Consider the following 20,216-nt stretch of genomic DNA (forward strand, 5'->3'; position numbering starts at 1 on the left):
TTCTTATCAAATTACCCTTAAAAATTAATTTTTGACAAAATTTTTTTTTGAAAAATTACTTAATTTTTTTTTGTTTGAAAAATCAAAGTTGAAAAACTTACCTTTTTGAAAAGTAGATAAAAATTTGAAAAACCTATTTTGAAAATTTCCACACGCTTGAGAGTTAAACTTGATTAACTTTAAATTTATACTTTTCAAAACTACTTGTCTCCCCCAAGTCAACTTGACTATTTTTTTAACTTGGTGTCAAAAATTGCACTTTTTCAACCAAACCTAGATATCCTTCAAAATTTGATTACCTGTTACAGTAACTCTTCACTATGATTGTTTACCTTTGTTCATTTTTTTTTATGAATGCCAAAGGGGGAGGAGGGTTAGGTGGTTAAGTTAGCTAAACCAATTTGAAAATACAAACTAACAAACTTTAAAACCACATAAATGCATGTTGTTTCTTGCATATGTTTTCACTAACTTAACCAGGTTGTCATTCCATCAAAAAGGGGGAGATTGTTGGTGCGGGTAGCACTAACGGTCTAACCCAGGTTTTGATGAATGACAAATAGGTTAAGTTAGTTGTGTTGTTGTCTGACACTTTGATCAAGTGTGCAGGAAAAGTCCAGACAGGTCGACGGGCTGACCGGATGTCTGGCACGAAGTCCAGCTAGGTCGACGGGCTGACCGGATAGCTGGCGAGAAGTCCAAGCGGGTCGACGGGCTGACCGGACGCTTGGCGAGAAGTCCAGCTAGGTCGACGGGCTGACCGGATAGCTGGCGAGAAGTCCAAGCGGGTCGACGGGCTGACCGGACGCTTGGCGAGAAGTCCAGACGGGTCGACGGGCTGACCGGACGTCTGGCAGGTAAGTGAGGTAAGTCACTGGAAGGGAGTGACTGTGAGGACGCGTTCCCGGGAAGGGGACATTAGGCGTCGATCCGGCTTAGATCCATTTTGGATGTCTAAGTCGAGATCGTGACTAGATTCCGGTCTCGGAAAGACGGAATCTAAGTCATACTAACTTATGCTAATTCATACTATTACAAATGTGCTAATAATCTGTTTTGCAGGATATATATTGCCTCGGACTAACTTTGTTTTGCAGGAAAAAGGAGACTTCTGGAACAAAGTGGTCCGGGCGCCCGGAGGTCCGGGCGCCCGGAGGGGATCCGGGCGCCCGGAATGCAAATTATATCCAACCGAGTCGTCGCCACGTGGAGCATCACGGTTTGTGCAGCTACGTCACATTCCAGGCGCCCGGAAGGAATCCAGGCGCCCGGAACAGCATATAAAAGAAGCCCCAGGCAGGAGCTTCAAAAACAATCAAGCTGAGAATTCTTCTGCTGCTGGTCTTGCTGCTCAACGTTCAGTGCGACGCCAACAAAGCTCTGACACTACGCTCCATTCTTTTCCCTTCTTGTCGGTATTTTGCTTTTAGTTTTCATTAGCATTCACTGTACGGTTCTTTTATAATCATTATTTCGAATTGCTAGTGATTGCCCAACGAAAGTGGTCAAGGACCACGGGCCTTCGAGTAGGAGTCGTTACAGGCTCCGAACGAAGTAAAACAACTGTGTCTATTTTACTTTTCCGCTGCGCCTATACTCTTGTTTTTCGAATCGATATTCACCCCCCCTCTATCGAATCTAACGGTCCTACACGGGCGTCCGCCCACATCTCAACAAGGGGCCCCTTGATAGTGATCATGTGTTCAGGAGCCATCGGCTGATCGGACTCGGCCAAAAATGCCTCAGTGGGAAGGTGCAGGGTGGCCTTAATAGTATGACGCCGACCCAGAGTCGTGTGAGCGGACACCGAGGGATCGTAAGCCGGGCTGGACATCGAGGACAGAATGCCCGAGCAGTGGACTCAGCAGGGTACAGGAGGAAGAGAGCTAACCGACACCGCTTCGATGGGGTCCGCAGGCAGATCCAGTTGGGAGGGGGTCCGGTCGGAGGAGAGCACCTTGACCGATGGTGCTTTGCCGCGGGGAGATGCAGTGTCCGTCCGCTCGGACGCTTGCACTGCGGAGGTCGCCGAACGGAGCGACATCTCAACTCGCCGTCTCTTCTAGTTGAGGGGGAGTTCGTCGTCCGGCTCAGAGTCATCCTCCCGAACGGAAGGGCCCTTGCTGGAAGTTGCACCACCAGTCGCTTCCTCAGGTGAAGCTCGAGCGACCGACTCCCCTGCATTCGCCTCGCTCTCACCCTCATGAGAGCCGACCAGAGCAATGCCCAACTGCTCCATTTCCTTGGCCGTTGTCGCCTCGAGCGCGGCCGCTTTTCTCTTCAAGATTCCGAGCAACACAGACTCCATTACGATGTTCGCTGCAAGGAAAAGAGAAGAAAATCAGTTAGAACTCAAGGCAAATGCACAAGTAAATTTCTTACCGAAGCTGCTCGGGAGAGGATCCGGCTCGGACTCAAACCGAATATATACATCACTCCTTCAGATAGGAGCTTGTTGATGTCGAGCTTCAGATCGGCTAGCATATTCACTGCTTGAAGGTAGTCCAGTCGGGTTTTATACTTCTTCAGCTCGGGGGAGGTGGGCGGTCCGACCTTCCATTTAGTGCGGAAAGGGAGCCGCTCGGGAATACGAAGAAAGAAGAAGTTCTCTTTCCAATGTTTGTTGGAAGAGGGCAGTTTATCAAAAAAGACCAAACCAGGCCGAGCCTGAAACAAATAAGTGCCCGGCTCGGACTGCTTGAGATAGTAGAAATAATAAAAGACTTTCGGACTGAGGGGAATGTTGTGTATCTTAAATAATACCACAACTCCACACAGAAGGCGAAAAGTGTTGGGAACCAACTCGGCGAGCGGGATGCCAAAGAAGTCGCAAACTTCAACGATGAAGGGGTGGAGAGAAAACTGCAGACCGGCTGTGAATTGGTCGCGGAAAAGATAAAAAGCACCGCGCGGAGGTTTGTGCGGCCGAGCGGAAGGCGAAGTTAAAATCAATTCGAAGTCAGAAGGGATGTCAAAAGCGTTAATCAGGCTCTCGACATCACGCCGATCGAACCGCGACTCGATGGTAGTATACCATGGGCCGAGAGCAAGGTCCACGGGCTGGGAAGAGCTAGCCATCGCCGGAACAGTGGAGGAGGCAGAAATCGGGAGAAAACAGAAGGGCTCGAGGGAGATGAACGGAACAGTAGCCAAAAGGCGAGAACGCGGCAAAGAACACAAAGAAAACAAAGAACCGAAGAGAGAAAGGCAGAGAACCTTACAGAAAAGATGAGGATCGAAAGAAGAGGGCAAGGGATTGCCGAGGAACTAGGTCACCAGAGCAATTAGCGGCGGAAGAGGCTGCTGAGAACGCGAAGGTGAAAGTGCGGCGGAAGAAGGCGACGAGAGCTTTATAAGGATGGGCTCAACCCGCCCGAGCCGTCGGATGCAGGTCACATAACCCGAGGCCCGCATCCAACCGTCCATTTCAAACCGATGAACGTCGCATCGGGCGTAAGGCGGTGGTCGTACGATGACGTCGACAACGCCACGTGGCACTCGGTCAGAGGAGGGCATTTAATGAGCCCCATCACGAGGCAGAACCCGCGTGCTTAACCATAATGGCGGAGATTTGCATGCATTCCGGGAAGATCCTGAGGACATCATCACAGGCCAGTTGGATAGCCCTCGGCAATTAGCCGTCCGGTGCTATTCGACCACATAGTAGCCAAGCGGAGGTACACTTTCGGGAGTGGCAAGATGGCTGTTGCTCGGCCAAACTCATAGTCCAGTCAGTCGGACTTAGCGCCTCCTTCGACTAGACTTGAGGGGGAGGCATGTGATCTGGTGGTAAGGACGGGGGACCCTCGTTGGCGGGAGGTCAACGACACGTGGAGGTCAATGGTCAAGAGGGTCAACCCTAAGGTCGCGCCGAGCGGGCAGAGGTCGTGTCGAGTGGAATGACAGGCCGACCGAGCATCTGACCGACCGCACATCCGGCCAGGGGTCTCCCAGGCCTGACGAAAGACAGCCCGAGCAAGGGTCGGGTTTCCGATGCTCAAGGTAAAAGAGTCTATGGGCCGAGCGGACAGGCCGCTCGGACGAGCCACAGGACAATAAGACACAATTCCATCCAAGCACATGAGCAGGGCTTCCCCGCCCGGGCCAAGGTATGCGCATTCCCTGAAGCCATGAGTGCCGAGCGGCTGGTCCGCTCGGCCCGGGAGCAGGCAAGAGCGCAAAGGGATAAAAAGGACAGCTGGTAACATCATCCTCAAGACACCTGCTGCCGACAAACAGCATGGTCGGCGGCCGGAGCGGACAGAATATGGTACGGTGGAAGTTTCCACCGTCACATCAGGGATATGCTCGGACGATTGTGGAATGACGTCAGGCATGCTTTTCTGACACAACCCTACTGAGGTATGTTTGGGGATGCGTGCACGCATCGAGAAGCATGCCCGCGCCTCCCCGGGGTCCTATATAAGGACCCCCAGACTTCGACGGAGGTATGCGATTCTGATCATTGTAGCCACAGTAGCGTTACTTCGTTTCTCTTCTTCTTCACTGCCTGACTTGAGCGTCGGAGGATCGTCGCCAGGAAACCGCTCCCGGCTCGGCTTCTTTGCAGGTTCATCGGAGGTCTACACTATCATTAGAGGACAGCAGAGAGCGCCACGTCCCCAGCGTCCATCGACTCAGCGCTCGGACAGGATCAAGTTATTTGATTGGTTATTGAACTTGATAATTTAAACTTATTTATTTATTTTATTTTATTATTTATTTAGCATATTGATAAGAGTTTTATCAATCAATATGGTTTGTGAACATTGTTCACAAATATTGTTCATGAACATTAACAAGCTGAACACATATGTATTCAAGTTTGTTTGTTTAATTTAACGAGCTATTCAAGTTTGTTTATTTAATTAATCTTGTGCATATTGAACGAATATAAACAAGCTCTTATCAAGTCGAACACAAAACTTGTTCATGAACGTTTGGTTCATTTACATCCCTAAATTATGGTATCTAAAAGCTTCTACTAATGCTATTTCAACCCTACCGATTTTGTGTCGATCCTGCTTCTATTCTACTGTAAAAAATGATTCTGCACAATAAGGATCGATTTATGCTTATTGATTGTAGGATCGTGTATCCAAATCATGATTTTACAAACAGGGTTAGCACTATTTATTTCATACTATCTTTCTTTTGTCTCAAATCTACTTTGTGTGTTTGTACATTGTTCATATTAATCTTCTTCTTGGAGACTTTTTGCATCCAATGAGTTTAACTCTTTTAGATGGAACAGATACCTCTTAGTTGGTATACATCCCTCTCAAACTTCATGACTTCAAGCTATTTATTGGAATCAATATTATTCCATCTCACTTCTTTGTAGCTAATGGTTCGTCATCCTTTAAAAAAAACTCAATTATTATATGAGGAGACTGGAGATTCATATCTCTACAAGTCCTTATAAACCTTGTTGGACCTACTTGATCCTTATGTGCCAAATATCTTCTTCTTGTTTTTCAATTTTTAATTGTTGTCTTGAATCTCTTTAAGATTAATCTTTCTTCCAAGTATCTCTTGGTATAAATAAATAAATATTATTTTAATTTTTGCCTATTATAAAATTGCTCAATTTTCTAATTATAGTGTAAAAGCTACCTTCTATTTTTTAAAAAAAAAAATGGCTTGAAGAAGTAAAATGCCGAGGAGGAATTACTATAGTTTAATAAATAGGATAAGCAATATGCTTAGCATTATGACAACAAACACTTTTATAAATTCCCATTAGACCACCTCAATTACTTGGGTTATTTGCACTCTTAACTTAATTAAGTAAAGGAAAGAAAAAAACTAATTGTGTTCTTTTAGTAATTTAATTTATTTATCTCCATGTCATCAACTAACCCAAATAATGTAAATTAGTGATCACGAGCTATTGTAAGAGTTACCGTTTTAATTTATCTCAAGATAAACTTTTAAGAAATATAATCCGAAACACAATCAATGAAACTTGTTAAAAGAAATCCTAAACTCAAATTTTTTAGATGTAGTCATATCAAATAAATCGACTTTCAAAGATTTTCTAAATTTTGGAGTTAATTTTTTTTTTCCAAAGTGGGTGAAATAGTAATACATATATTAAACAACTAAATTCTTATAATATTTATAGAAAAGTCGACAATGGGTAAAATACTAACATATATATTTTTAAAAAACACAAACTCTTATAATATTTATAGAAATGTCAAAAGTCGGTGGAATAGTATATATATATATATATATATTTAAAAAACATAAACTCTTACCATATTTATGGAAAAATCAAAAGGGCACAAATCAAGAAAAATATCAAACGGACGCCTCGTTATTAATTTTATCATGAAAATATCATTTAATCCCGTGCTATTATAGTAGTTATATGTAATTATTATAATATGTAAAAGTTATCAAGTAGTTATTATAATTTTTAGGGGCATAACATAGATGATAAATATATAATATTTTTGGTATAATAGGGATCGATTCTTAAGAACTGAGAACTTGAGATTTACTCTATCATATGTCTATCGCCTGTGTACTTATATGTATCTTTCTCTATATCCGTGGAACCGACACTAGGGGATCGCTAAGGCAACGAATCTATCTTTTTTATCAATTAACTACTATAATATGTTGAAACTATCCAATAACTATTATAACATATTTAGGGTGAATTTAATATTTAAGATTTAGGATTTACATCGTATAGAAATTATCTAATAGCTATAATACAATATGTAGAAGCTACCCAATAGTTACTATAACATATTTAGGTTGAGTTTTTGATTTATGATTGTAGCAGCTACATAATAACTTCTACAATTATTTTAAATTAATTTAAAATAATTTTAACTAAATTGATAAATAATATTTTAATATAATAATATTTAAAAAAAATTAAACTCACTCTAAATATATTGTAATAATTATTGAATAACTTTTACATTTTATATAGTAACCATTGAGTAATTTTTATATAATATAACAACTACCAGTAACATCAAGCGATAGTTTTGAAATAAAATTCATTGAAGAGATACCTTTAATTTTTTTTACAAAAGAATGTGTTTTGTAATAATTTATAATTTTTGGGGCGCTTTTGATTTTTTTCAACCAAAGTCAAACAAGATTTTGATTTTTTTTTTTTTAAACATAAACTATTATTTAATCTGTGTCTAAAATTTTATAGTTGGGTGGCAAAAGGTTAATCCTAAATGTTCCACGCGATCGATTTTACGATTGTTTATAGAGAAATAAATCATGAATAATTTTATTTTTAATAGTTGAGAGGACAGAAACCTTTAAATATTTAAAATTCGAAAGTTTGCTAGATATTTAAGTTGTCCATCACATCATCCATCTTTAAATATTCACGTTTGACTCTCTGTATGGGCCCCGGCCGCTTGCCTCATTTTCGTACAACATAAAGCTTCTACGATTTCCGTTTTAGAATTTAACAAAGTCAACGGCTTTCGCTAATTTTAAATATCCATGCATTCACGTCAAGTCTTTGAGTGAAGGAGTGAAATTAGAATCTAAGTTTTTATCCTTGAGAAGCAACAAATCTCTTAACGAATCTAATTTACAATACAAATCCAGGTCAACCTCTTTTTTTATTGCCACAAGAGGCAAATTAACATTATTTTTTCACAAATAAAATTAAAACCACAGATAATTAAGAAGTGGCGTGTACAAATTTGTTACGTGTTAAGCAAACGGGCCACGGTCCGAGACGACGTCTGTAATTGGATCTCCTCTGTTTAATTAATACATAATAAAAAGTAAATCATAAATAATTATTAATTTTAATAATTAAATAATATATGAAAAAATATTAATTAAGGTTTAAATTTAAACATACGTTAGTCAACTGTCCATCCTAACAGGAATTCTTGGATCATTTTTTATGATTCAGGAGATGTGTCATTCGTATCGGTAGTCGGATCATGATCACGATCTGATTGCAAATAGTTGCGATCTCTTCTTGGGTTCACCATCCCCACCAGATTATAATTTTTATTCGGATCGAGCGGTCGAAGGCCGTCCAGAGGACACCCTGGTTCGATGCCCAGTAACCTGGTCACTTATCCACACCGGAGGCCTCCGGACGACCTCCGGCCGTCCACTTCGAACAAAAACTATATAATCTGATGGGGATGATGAACCCAAAAAGGGATTACAATCATTTATGATCGGATCATGATCATGATCCGATCACAAATATAAATGACACATCTCAATCATGAAAAAATAATCCAAGAGAACTGTGCTCCCCGAAATACATCTGCTCCACACAAACAGATGCTTAAAATTCCTCTTTGTAATGTGACTCTGCTGGGTCGTTCAAAGATTTATTGGACAAGATCCTTAAATTTCAAATCAATTTGGGTGCTGCTTTTATAAAAATAACTCTAAATTATTTTTCTGAAAAAAAAGCTGGTTTTTATTTTTTTTTCTTTCTATTTTTTCATTTATTTTATTTTATTCTTATAATTAATTATTAGAAAATAAAATTTTAAAAAAAATTATAATTAAGGTTCTCTTTATTGTAAATTATTTATTTATATTAAAATTTTAAATTAAAAAATAAATATATGCAATAACTTAAATTTAGAATAAATCTGAACTCTTTAAAATTATTATTATTATTTAAAAAATAATAGATTTAGTAGATTATTAAGAGAATTATTATAGGTTTATGATTAAAAAAATTGAAATCAACTCAGAGTGAAATGAAGTAAATTTAAATTGACTTTTGATCACTTAAAAGGTTTATTTTTTTTAAAAAAAATATAAATAGCTTTAAGATGCAAAAAGTATTAACTTGATGTAAATTAAAATTTTAAAGGCTATTAACAACTTTAGGAGGAAAGAATTTAATCAAATAATTTAATTTTTAACTTTTATCTGATTTAGTTCTATTTTTTTTAAAAGAAATAATTTGATAGAAAGATATTTTGGCCAAGAGGCATATTTTTGATAAAATATAAAATATGGTGCTTGATACCTATCCCTTAAAAATAAAAATAGAAATAAAATAAAATAAAATATAGTGTTTGATTTGGAAATGTAAAGCTATGTGCTGCTTTGAATTGCCGTTTGTCTTTTTAATTGATGAATCAAACCATGGTTTTTGTTCCTTTTTTAAAATGCACGCCTATAGATGCTTATGGCCGGCTCCGCCGCCAAAAACCCCTATAAATGCCGAGGACGAAATGGACTCGAAGCGAGAGACGCGGCGTTTAGATTCCAACGTCCACTTCGGTGTTCACCGGTCTTCCTGTCGATCTGGAGGTCAGACGGTCGAGGAATGCGTGTTCTGTTCATCCTGCCTTGTTTTTCGATGTAGCTAGTTACACTATCGGAGATTTGGGAATCACCGGCCTCTCTGTTTTTTCTTATCTTCAGCGAAAAGATTTCATTTTTCGCTAGTCTCCTTTATTTCGTTGTAGTGGATTGCGAGTTTTGGAGTCTCTCTTCGTTCTGTTCATCCTGCCTTGTTGTCGATGTAGCCAGTAATAGTATGCGAGATTTGGGAATCGCCGGCCTCTCTGTTTCTGTTTCTTTCTCATATTCAGCGAAAAGATTTCATTTTTCGCGGGTCTCCTTTATTTCGTTGTAGTGGATTGCAAGTTTTGGCGTCTCTCTTCGTTCTGAATTTCCGCTGATGTTGTCGGTGCTTATGGTTTTTGTTCCGTTTGTTATGCAGACTTAGGCTTCGAATCTGGTCGAGGCTGGCTTTGCATACTGTAAAGCTCAAGACTTCCCTCGAAGATTGCAAAATTAAACGAGTTGAATTTCTACTTCCAATTTAAATAACCCTCGAAATGGCCGGAAAGCTGTGGTCCATGTCCGAGGTGCCTGTGAGACCTCTTGGTCTTTACGATCCCTCCTTTGAGAAAGACGCCTGTGGTGTGGGGTTTATAGCTGACCTAACCGGAAAGTATAGCCATGAAACAGTAAGCTGCTTTTTTGCTTTAAGCGGTCATATGCTCTTGAGAAATTTGTATCTACTTCTGTCGTCTTGAATTCATTTCAATCCCGGAGAATGAATTTGTATGCCCTTTCATCCAAAAGAAACCTTGTCATTTGGGGACGTGCCTGAACATTTGTCAAATCTGCAGGTTAACAATGCGTTGCAGATGCTGGAAAGGATGGCTCATCGTGGTGCTTGTGGTTGTGAGGAGAACACTGGAGATGGAGCTGGCATCCTTGTAGCTCTTCCACATGATTTCTTTAAAGAGGTATGTGCTTGGTGTCTGTTCAAATTGTCTAGAAGATCAAATTTTGATTTTTGATCATCCCGTTCATTCATCATTCACTTTGCGTTGTGCATTACTAACATCAAAGTTTCCGTGTGCTTGTCTTTTAGGTAACCAAGAATTTGGGGTTTGTGCTGCCGCCACTTGGTGAATATGCTGTTGGCATGTTCTTCATGCCAACTGATGATATTCGTCGAGAGAAGACCAAAACTGCTTTTACTGAGGTAATTTGCCATATGGAATTCTTACAGTTGATACGGTTGGGATCTAGCTGTGTGATAGCCTAGATGTGGAAATAATGTTTCTTTTTACTGATTTGATTACCACCTTCCATTTTTTTTTCTTCTTTGCTACTGAAAATGATATGTTCCAAATAAATTAATGAATCATCTGCATGCTCTAGAGGTTTAAAGAGTTTTCTTAGCAGATCCTTTCTACGTGGTACTTGATACATAATTCAGTCCCCACATTAGATATGCAAGGAGCCTAAAAGTGCTCAGGCTGCCTACTTCCTTAAGGTTTCATTTCACCCTAACCAATGGGAAATCATTGTAATATCACCAATGATGATATACCTACATAAAAGGTTCTCTTGTTTCTTCATGTATAGTTAGTTTTCATTTTTTTTTAATGAAGATACCCTGTTGCTGAACCATGAATAAGCTTAAGAATGGAAGAAATTTGAAGCAGGATGCTCTGAGCATTGTATTATTGATTTAAAACACAAACATGAATTTTTTTTAACAAGATGCTCAATCCTAGAAATACAATATTTTGTATATGGTTACAATTTTCTCTAACAAGCATTTTGAATTGTTTTCCGGAAACATGCATGACTAAATGCAAGAACGCCCAGCTTCTGTAATCCACAGGTAGATGCTTTATTTTTTTCTACAAAAAATGGATACTTATTTACTGTTTAAACTGGCCAAGGATTTTCATGCTTTATCAAAATTTGTTGACTACATAGTGCCAACAGTCTTATTCAGACGTCGATATTAGGGGGCTTTGTTTCACTTGTCATGGAACTTACTACATTGGATTACTCTTCCTTTTATTATTTCTTCTAAATGGTATTTTATGTGATTGCTAACTTCACACTACATTTTAGTGCTAACTATGACTAAGAAGATTTGAGTGGTAACTTCCTTCAATTTTAGGTTGCGGAAACCTTAGGACATGATATTCTAGGCTGGCGCCGAGTACCAAAAGATAATACAGATCTTGGTCAGTCTGCTCAGCGGACAGAGCCAATCATTGAGCAGGTTTTTGTTACTCCAAGTCTGAAATCAAATGCCGATTTTGAGCAACAGGTCCAGCTTTAATGTCTATTCTTTTGTTGAGTATTAGACAAAATTTACAGTCTCATAGAACTTTTACTTGTGACAGTGTTTGAATAACATCACCTGAACTAATGTAGATGTATATACTACGGAGGTTCTCAATAGTTACGATTCGAGCTGTTCTTAATCAGAAGCGTGATGGTGTCAAGGAATTCTATATATGCTCATTGTCTTCAAGGTGATTCATTCATCTTCTTCTCTCCTTTGTAAATGTTCATTTTTTATATGAAAGACCTGACTGTTGATAATGGATGATAACTTATTCTAATCCTCAATGTTTGTCTTCTTCTGATCAAGTTTTATAATAGGAAGATGGCTGAGAAAACTCCTAGACCTCATAAAATTTTGCTAACTATTTCTGTTTTTTCAGGACAATTGTTTATAAAGGTCAGCTGAAACCTATTCAACTGAAAAAATATTATCATGAAGATCTTGCAAGTGAAAAATTCACAAGCTACATGGCCATGGTAAATTTCTCAAATTCCAACCACAACTTTGTTATTTGAGGTAGTTGATGCCTTGGGATTTGTATGCTTTCTAATAACCTAGAGATTCCTATTATAGACCTCTGTTTCATCCTTTCATGTGGTCAATTGTATAAGTTAGAACTCAGACAAAAAGAATTTTTTTCTGTTAAAGGTTATTTATAGCTTCCTTGCCATTTTGTATTTTGTCTGAAGAACCCATCCTATGTCCTTTCTAGTTCCATTCACAACTTATCCCCTAACTGAACTAAAACCTTAACATGCGAGTTTAATTTGTGCAAATTAAATTTCAGCCATGTTCATATGCAGGTCCATTCACGCTTCTCCACGAACACATTTCCTAGCTGGGATCGTGCCCAACCTATGCGTGTTTTGGGTCACAATGGCGAGATTAACACATTACGAGGAAACATAAATTGGTAAAATTGAAAAGAAAAAAAAAATCATCAGCTAAATACATATTTTTCAGCATGTTTTTTTTCCTTACATATTACATTATTAGTTATTCATCCTTAGGATGAGGGCGCGAGAGGGTCTCTTAAAGTGCAAGGAGTTGGGCTTATCAAAGGATGAAATGAAAAAATTGCTACCGATTGTCGATGCAAGCTCGTCTGATTCTGGTACCCTTCTGAATTTATTTGATCCTAGTTAAGTTGCAAACTTGTTTTAGGTCACGCATTTGCACCTGGATTGATTTAATTCAAGTCTATGGAAGTGGATTCTGTATAAATGTGCATGAACTTGACTTTTGTATATCAATTCTGTAGGGGGATTGGATGGTGTTCTTGAGCTCTTGGTTCGTTCTGGTAGGAGCATGCCAGAAGCTGTCATGATGATGATACCTGAGGCATGGCAAAATGACACAAACATGGATCCTGAAAGGAGGGCTTTCTATGAATACTTCTCAGCTCTCATGGAGCCCTGGGATGGACCTGCTCTTATAGCATGTGAGAAGCTATATTTATTCTTGGTGACAAGAACATCAAACACCAGTTAACTAATGAAAGTTTAAAATAAATACAGTTACTGATGGTCGTTATCTTGGAGCCACACTTGATCGGAATGGATTGAGACCAGGTCGGTTCTACATTACAAACACTGGCCTTGTTATCATGGCCAGTGAAGTTGGTGTTGTAGATGTCCCTCCAGAGGACGTAGCTAGGAAAGGAAGGCTCAACCCAGGAATGATGCTATTAGTAGATTTTCAACAAGGTGTTGTCGTCGATGATGAGGCACTGAAGAAACAGTACTCACAAGCCAGGCCATACGGGGAGTGGCTTAGGAGACAAAAGATTTGTCTTGATGAGATTGTCAGTTCTACCACCAGAGACGACATGGTTCCCCCCAATATCTTTGGAGCAGTACTGGTAAGTTCATTCAGGTGCTTCTGCAGCTACTTTAAATGGTTTTTTATCTCATTCCTTATCTTCTATACCCCAGAATGACTATGAGAACAAGGAAAAAGTGGGAATCAGTGGTATACTGACTCCACTTAAGGCCTTCGGGTGAGTGAGTTACTGCCGAGTTTTGTTCTTTCTATTTTGACATGCATACTTGAAACGGCATAACTAGAACTTTCTCTCTGCAGCTACACGGTAGAAGATCTAGATATGTTGTTGCTGCCTATGGCAGCAGATGGTAGTGAACCTCTTGGATCAATGGGAAACGATACTCCTTTGGCTGTGATGTCAGTTAGAGAGAATTTAACATTTGCATACTTCAAGCAGATGTTTGCTCAAGTGACCAACCCTCCAATTGATCCAATCAGGGAGAAAATTGTTACATCTATGCAGTGCATGATTGGTCCAGAAGGTGATCTCACTGAGACCGCTGAAGAACAATGCAACCGCCTGTCCTTGAAAGGGCCCCTTCTTTCCATTGAAGAAATGGAAGCTATAAAAAAAATGAACTACAGAGGTTGGCGCAGCAAAGTGCTCGACATCACATATCCAAAAAGACATGGCAGAAAAGGTTTACAGGAGACCTTGGACAAGATATGCTCTGAAGCTCGCGAAGCTATACATGATGGCTATACAACCATAGTATTGTCTGATAGAGGTAAGAACCTATTATTGTCGTTAAATTCATAGCTTACCCATCTGAAACTGATTATGAATTGCAAATCTACAGTTTTTCCTTAACTACTAATCTCCAAAGCATGTTTCCTCTATTATTGCTTGTTACTCATGTGATGGATGTTTCTTGATTTTACTGCTTTTGCTCGACTTCAATGTAGGATTTTCATCAGAGAATGTTGCTGTTAGTTCTCTGCTGGCAGTTGGTGCTGTTCATCAGTATCTGATCTCGACACTAGAGAGAACACTGATTGGGCTGATAGTGGAATCTGCTGAGCCTCGCGAAGTGCATCACTTTTGTACACTGGTCGGATTCGGTGCAGACGCCATATGCCCGTATTTGGCAATTGAAGCAATTTGGCGATTGCAGACTGATGGAAAGATTCCAGCAAAAGATGGCCAGGATCCATCCAGGGAGGGCCTTGTTGAGCAGTACTTTAAAGCTAGCAACTATGGGATGATGAAAGTCATAGCCAAAATGGGGATATCAACTCTTGCATCTTACAAGGGTGCACAAATTTTTGAAGCTGTAGGTCTGTCATCTGAGGTGATTGACAGATGCTTCAAGAGAACACCGAGCAGAGTCCAAGGTGCAACATTTGAAATGCTTGCTGGAGATGCTCTTCTTCTTCATGAAACAGCATTTCCTTCAAGAGGATTGTCTCCTGTAAGTATAGAATCAGTGACACTTGCTAATCCTGGGAAGTACCACTGGAGAAAAGGTGGCGAATTGCATCTCAATGATCCCCTTGCAATTGCCAAGTTGCAAGAGGCAGCCAGATCCAACAGTGTGGCTGCATACAAAGAATATTCAAGGCTCATACAGGAACTTAATAAGGGCTGCAACTTGCGTGGTATGTTGAAGTTTAAAGATGTGACTGAGAAAGTTTCCTTAGACGAAGTGGAACCTGCTAGGGAAATCGTGAAGCGTTTCTGCACAGGTGCTATGAGTTATGGTTCCATATCATTGGAAGCACACTCAACTCTGGCCATTGCGATGAACAAACTCGGAGGCAAATCAAACACTGGTAAAATCTGTTTTGCAACTCCACAAGGGAAACTTTTCTCAGTTTTCTTTTAAAAACTGCGATTTTGGACTTGTTTCTATCAATCTGATTGCCCTTTTGCATAGTGAATACTACTTTGTTCTTTGCAAAAAAGATTTATTCATAAGATTTAGTCGACTTTCATTAAGGTGAGGGAGGAGAACAACCTTCACGCATGGAGCCGCTTCCAGATGGTTCAAACAATCCAAAGAGGAGCGCAATTAAACAAGTGGCAAGTGGAAGATTTGGTGTCTCAATCTACTACCTCACTAATGCTGATGAACTTCAGATAAAAATGGCGCAGGTACTCTACCTGTTGAACTTTCTGCTCCACAGTATCAATCTTTTGATGCTTAAATATTGACTTGTGTTGCACAGGGTGCCAAACCAGGTGAAGGGGGTGAACTGCCAGGACACAAGGTCATTGGTAATATTGCGGTCACTAGAAATTCGACAGCGGGTGTCGGGCTCATTAGTCCTCCTCCTCATCACGATATATACTCAATCGAGGACCTCGCGCAGTTAATTTTTGATCTCAAGGTACCCAGTATGATGATATTACTGAACATCTATGCAAGGTAGTAGGTGTTAATGTATCCAAGTTTACTTCTCTTCTCAGAATTCAAACCCAAAGGCTCGAATCAGTGTTAAGCTAGTTTCTGAAGCTGGTGTTGGAGTGATTGCCAGTGGGGTTGTGAAAGGGCATGCAGACCATGTTTTGATTTCCGGCCATGATGGCGGTACTGGAGCTTCACGATGGACGGGAATTAAGAATGCAGGGCTTCCCTGGGAGCTTGGACTGGCTGAAACTCACCAAACTCTGGTCGAGAATGACCTTCGTGGCCGAACAGTCTTGCAAACTGATGGTCAGCTGAAGACCGGACGAGATGTCGCCGTAGCTGCCCTCCTTGGCGCAGAGGAGTTTGGTTTCAGCACTGCTCCTCTCATAACTCTCGGCTGTATCATGATGCGAAAATGCCATAAGAACACTTGCCCGGTTGGAATTGCCACCCAAGATCCAGTCCTCCGTAAAAAATTTGCAGGAGAACCTGAGCACGTCCTTAACTTTTTCTTCATGCTGGCAGAGGAAATGCGCGAGATCATGGCACGGTTGGGCTTTCGAACTGTCGACGAAATGGTCGGGCGTGCGGATATGCTAGAGGTGGACAGAGACGTCATCCTGAGGAATGAAAAATTGAACAATATCGATCTCTCACTGCTGCTTACACCGGCAGCTGAAATCAGGCCTGGAGCTGCTCAGTACTGCATTCGGAAGCAGGATCATGGCCTGGACATGGTGTTAGATCAGCAACTCATTCGATCATCGAGACCTGCTCTGGATGAAGGTTTGTCTGTGTACATCGAGGAGAAAGTTTCAAATGAAAACCGCGCCGTTGGTACCATGCTTAGTCACACAGTCACTAGGCGTTATCAAATGGAAGGATTACCTCCAAACACAATCCATATCAAGCTAAATGGCAGTGCTGGCCAGAGTCTGGGGGCTTTTCTCTGCCCCGGCATTACAATTGAACTCGAAGGAGACAGCAACGACTATGTCGGGAAGGGGTTATCCGGTGGCAGCATTGTAGTCTACCCTCCTAGAAACAGCAAGTTTGATCCAAAGGAAAACATAGTCATTGGCAACGTTGCTTTGTATGGAGCCATAAAAGGGGAGGCGTATTTTAACGGAATGGCGGCGGAGAGGTTCTGCGTCCGCAACTCCGGTGCTCGAGCAGTCGTCGAAGGTGTCGGCGATCATGGATGTGAGTACATGACAGGCGGTACTGTGGTTGTGCTCGGGAAAACTGGAAGGAACTTTGCAGCTGGAATGAGTGGCGGAATTGCTTATGTTCTTGATGTGGATGGAAGGTTTAAAAGTCGATGCAATCTCGAACTGGTTAACCTTTACAAGGTTGAGGTCGAAGAGGACGTCACGACATTGAAACAGATGATACAACGACATCAACAGCACACCAGAAGTGTGCTTGCAACGGAGGTTCTTTCCAACTTTGATAGATTAATGCCAATGTTTGTTAAGGTGTTTCCTAAAGAATATGAGAAGGTTCTTCTAGGATCGACTGAAAATAAAGAAGAAGAAGAAACATTGACAGAAAAAGATGCTTATGAAGAATCTAAGAAGGTAAACTAATTACTTATGTTGTTCATACGATGATCATATTTACATTGTCTTGTTATTCACAGGAGAAAGCTCCAGTGTCAGCAAACCGGCCAACGCAGGTTGATAATCCTATCAAGGATGGTGGTTTCCTTAAATATGAGCGTCAGGGTATTTCATATAGAGATTCTAATGATCGGATAAAAGATTGGAAAGAAGTTGCTACAGAATTGAAACCTGGACCACTGACAAAAACTCAGTCTGCTCGTTGCATGGACTGTGGAACTCCATTTTGTCATCAGGTAACTTCCAACACAGCTTTTGTCAAATCACGTAGCACTTTATCCTAAAGTTACTCTGAATGAGTACTAATTAGAGAAGCTTTTGATCATTTTCTCATTTCTTGAATCATTTCAAACTTTTTCTGATAGGAATCTTCTTTATATCGTGACAAATCTTTTTGTCTTTTTAAAAACATGAGGGGGCATAAATTCATCTTTCTCACAATATGCAGGACAACTCTGGCTGCCCTCTTGGAAATAAGATACCAGAGTTTAACGATCTTGTCCATCAAAATAGGTGGCATGAAGCTTTGGATCGTCTCTTGCAAACAAATAACTTCCCTGAATTTACTGGCCGAGTTTGCCCTGCGCCCTGTGAAGGTTCTTGTGTCCTCGGGATTAATGAGAATCCTGTATCCATTAAGAGCATAGAATGTGCCATCATCGATAATGGATTTGAGCAAGGATGGATGACACCTCGACCACCACTTCTGAGAACTGGGTAACACTGATTTTGGCATTCAGTGGTCTTCATATTTCAGTTTGAGTGTAGATTAGAGTGACCATAGAAGTGTTTTTGATTAATTACAAAGAAATGACTAGCTTGTGTTATTGATGCAGGAAGAAGGTAGCCATCATCGGCAGTGGCCCAGCTGGTCTAGCGACTGCTGATCAGCTTAATAAAATGGGTCACTCGGTAGCCGTTTATGAGCGCGCTGACCGCATAGGGGGCTTGATGATGTATGGAGTTCCCAACATGAAGGCAGACAAGTATTACATTGTTCAACGCCGTGTTAATCTAATGGAGGAGGAAGGAATTAACTTCGTGGTCAATGCAAATGTTGGATTAGATCCGTCCTACTCCGTTGATCATCTTCGTGCCGCGAACAATGCCATTGTGTTGGCTTGTGGAGCTACAAGACCAAGGTAACCTTAGTTATGTCTGCATTACTTAAAGTCCTTGTGTCTGGTAATTGAAATTTGGCACACTGGAAACTCTGTGCAGGGATCTAAAAGCTCCCGGAAGGGAGCTCTCTGGCATTCATTTTGCCATGGAGTTTCTTCATGCAAACACCAAAAGCTTGCTGGACAGCAATTTGGAGGATGACAAATACATCACTGCCAAGTGCAAGAAGGTAGTTGTGGTCGGGGGAGGAGATACAGGAACTGATTGTATTGGGACAGCCATTCGGCACGGCTGCTCCAGTATCATAAACTTGGAACTCCTCCCTCCGCCACCTCGAAGAAGAGCACCTGATAATCCATGGCCCCTGGTTAGTTCTTTCTCCTACTCTAGTTCAGAATAATAGAGTACGTATTCTGAATTTGATTGATTTTTTTTTTCATTTCTTTTCTTTTTACTGCAGTGGCCTAGGATCTTCCGAATAGACTATGGTCATCAAGAAGCAGCCACCAAATTCGGAAAAGATCCAAGATCATATCAGGTCTTGACAAAGAGATTTGTAGGAGATGAAAATGGTGTGGTGAAAGGCCTTGAGGTAGTTAAAGTTCACTGGGAAAAGGATAGCAGTGGGCGAGTCCAGTTCAGGGAAGTTGAAGGTTCTCAGGAGATAATTGAGGCTGATCTGATCCTAATAGCTATGGGTTTCCTGGGACCGGAATCGGTGAGATTTCTAATGTTAATTATAGCCTTTTATTTCTCTTCATCTCTATGATAGATTCTGATTTCAAAATGGCAAAATCAGTAGTTTCAGAAGAAAACTGATATAGTGAAACCTTAATGGATATGTTGATGAAAAAAGGTTTGTTCTAAATGGTAGTTCTAACTTACCTCTGTTCATGAATTTTGTTGCTAATCTATTCTAAGCAGTCTGATTAGAATGTCTTTGTAGACGCTTGCCGACCAACTTGGGCTGGAGCGAGACAACCGATCAAACTTCAAAACATCTTTGGGGCGTTACTCGACCAATGTCGAAGGAGTCTTTGCTGCTGGTGATTGCCGGCGCGGCCAGTCACTGGTTGTCTGGGCCATCAATGAGGGCAGACAAGCAGCATCGGAGGTAGACAAGTACTTGATGAGAGATGAGGCCTAAGTGGCAGACCACAGCACTGATGCTGGTGCTCTACAATGTCGAAATTTAAGCAGTAGGCCGCTAGTGAGTTTCCTCAGTCGTGTAATTTGGGGTAGTTAAGGTGTGAGATTGACATATGTGCATATGAAAGTAGTTTTTTTGTTCTTCTTCTTGTGCCCTTTCTTCTTGTGCCCTTTCTTGTGCTCGTGTTGCTTTCTGTTTGCTGTTCCAAAGTTGTATTCTCTGGGGGGTTTCAAATAAAGAAGGCAGAAATTGATGACTGTAAAGGACCACAGAACTTGCTTTCTGATGTATCGTCAGTTACTTGCGCTTTCAGATTCATCCGGATCAACCCATACAACTCAAGCACATGAAATATACACTATAAAGGACCACAGAACTCCGGATCAACCCATACAACTCAAGCACATGAAATATACACTATAAAGGACCACAGACGGGACTGAGAGGGCCGCTAAAGTAGTGAATCTACCTTTTATAAAAGACCGCAGAACTTGTCTTTCCCCATCCCATTTTGCATGAGTATGATTTACTTGATGATCCGACAATGTTGCATC

At 40.7% G+C, this 20,216-nt stretch overlaps 1 protein-coding gene across 2 annotated transcripts; it reads left to right on the forward strand.

Moving 5' to 3' along the window:
• Positions 1–9,201: 9,201 nt before the first annotated feature.
• LOC122020245 (glutamate synthase 1 [NADH], chloroplastic-like) lies at positions 9,202–19,805 on the forward strand. 2 transcript variants are annotated; one of them, XM_042578085.1, is made up of 23 exons: positions 9,202–9,291; positions 9,707–9,956; positions 10,122–10,241; positions 10,370–10,483; positions 11,420–11,572; positions 11,680–11,780; positions 11,973–12,069; positions 12,397–12,506; positions 12,604–12,707; positions 12,855–13,034; positions 13,111–13,454; positions 13,528–13,592; positions 13,676–14,145; positions 14,324–15,190; positions 15,358–15,512; positions 15,587–15,748; positions 15,828–17,348; positions 17,411–17,626; positions 17,839–18,107; positions 18,227–18,532; positions 18,612–18,879; positions 18,973–19,230; positions 19,446–19,805. In XM_042578085.1, exons 2-23 carry the CDS (start codon positions 9,825–9,827, stop codon positions 19,560–19,562), a joined length of 6,129 nt encoding a protein of 2,042 aa, XP_042434019.1. In that variant the 5' UTR covers positions 9,202–9,291; positions 9,707–9,824; the 3' UTR covers positions 19,563–19,805. The 2 variants fall into 2 exon arrangements, with proteins under 2 accessions (XP_042434019.1, XP_042434018.1); XM_042578084.1 differs by having other exon boundaries at positions 19,459–19,805.
• The last annotated feature ends 411 nt before the right edge of the window (positions 19,806–20,216 follow it).

Source organism: Zingiber officinale, chromosome 9A (genome assembly GCF_018446385.1).
Source record: "Zingiber officinale cultivar Zhangliang chromosome 9A, Zo_v1.1, whole genome shotgun sequence".
In the NCBI taxonomy this organism is placed as follows: Eukaryota; Viridiplantae; Streptophyta; class Magnoliopsida; order Zingiberales; family Zingiberaceae; genus Zingiber; species Zingiber officinale.

Bases quoted from the DNA above. Each gene is read 5' to 3' on its own strand.
- LOC122020245 (XM_042578084.1), top strand. From the start codon at position 9,825: ATGGCCGGAAAGCTGTGGTCCATGTCCGAGGTGCCTGTGAGACCTCTT. The intron at 12,070-12,396 runs GTAAATTTCTCA...GTTCATATGCAG, and splicing joins TCACAAGCTACATGGCCATG to GTCCATTCACGCTTCTCCAC. The intron at 15,191-15,357 runs GTAAAATCTGTT...ACTTTCATTAAG, and splicing joins CGGAGGCAAATCAAACACTG to GTGAGGGAGGAGAACAACCT.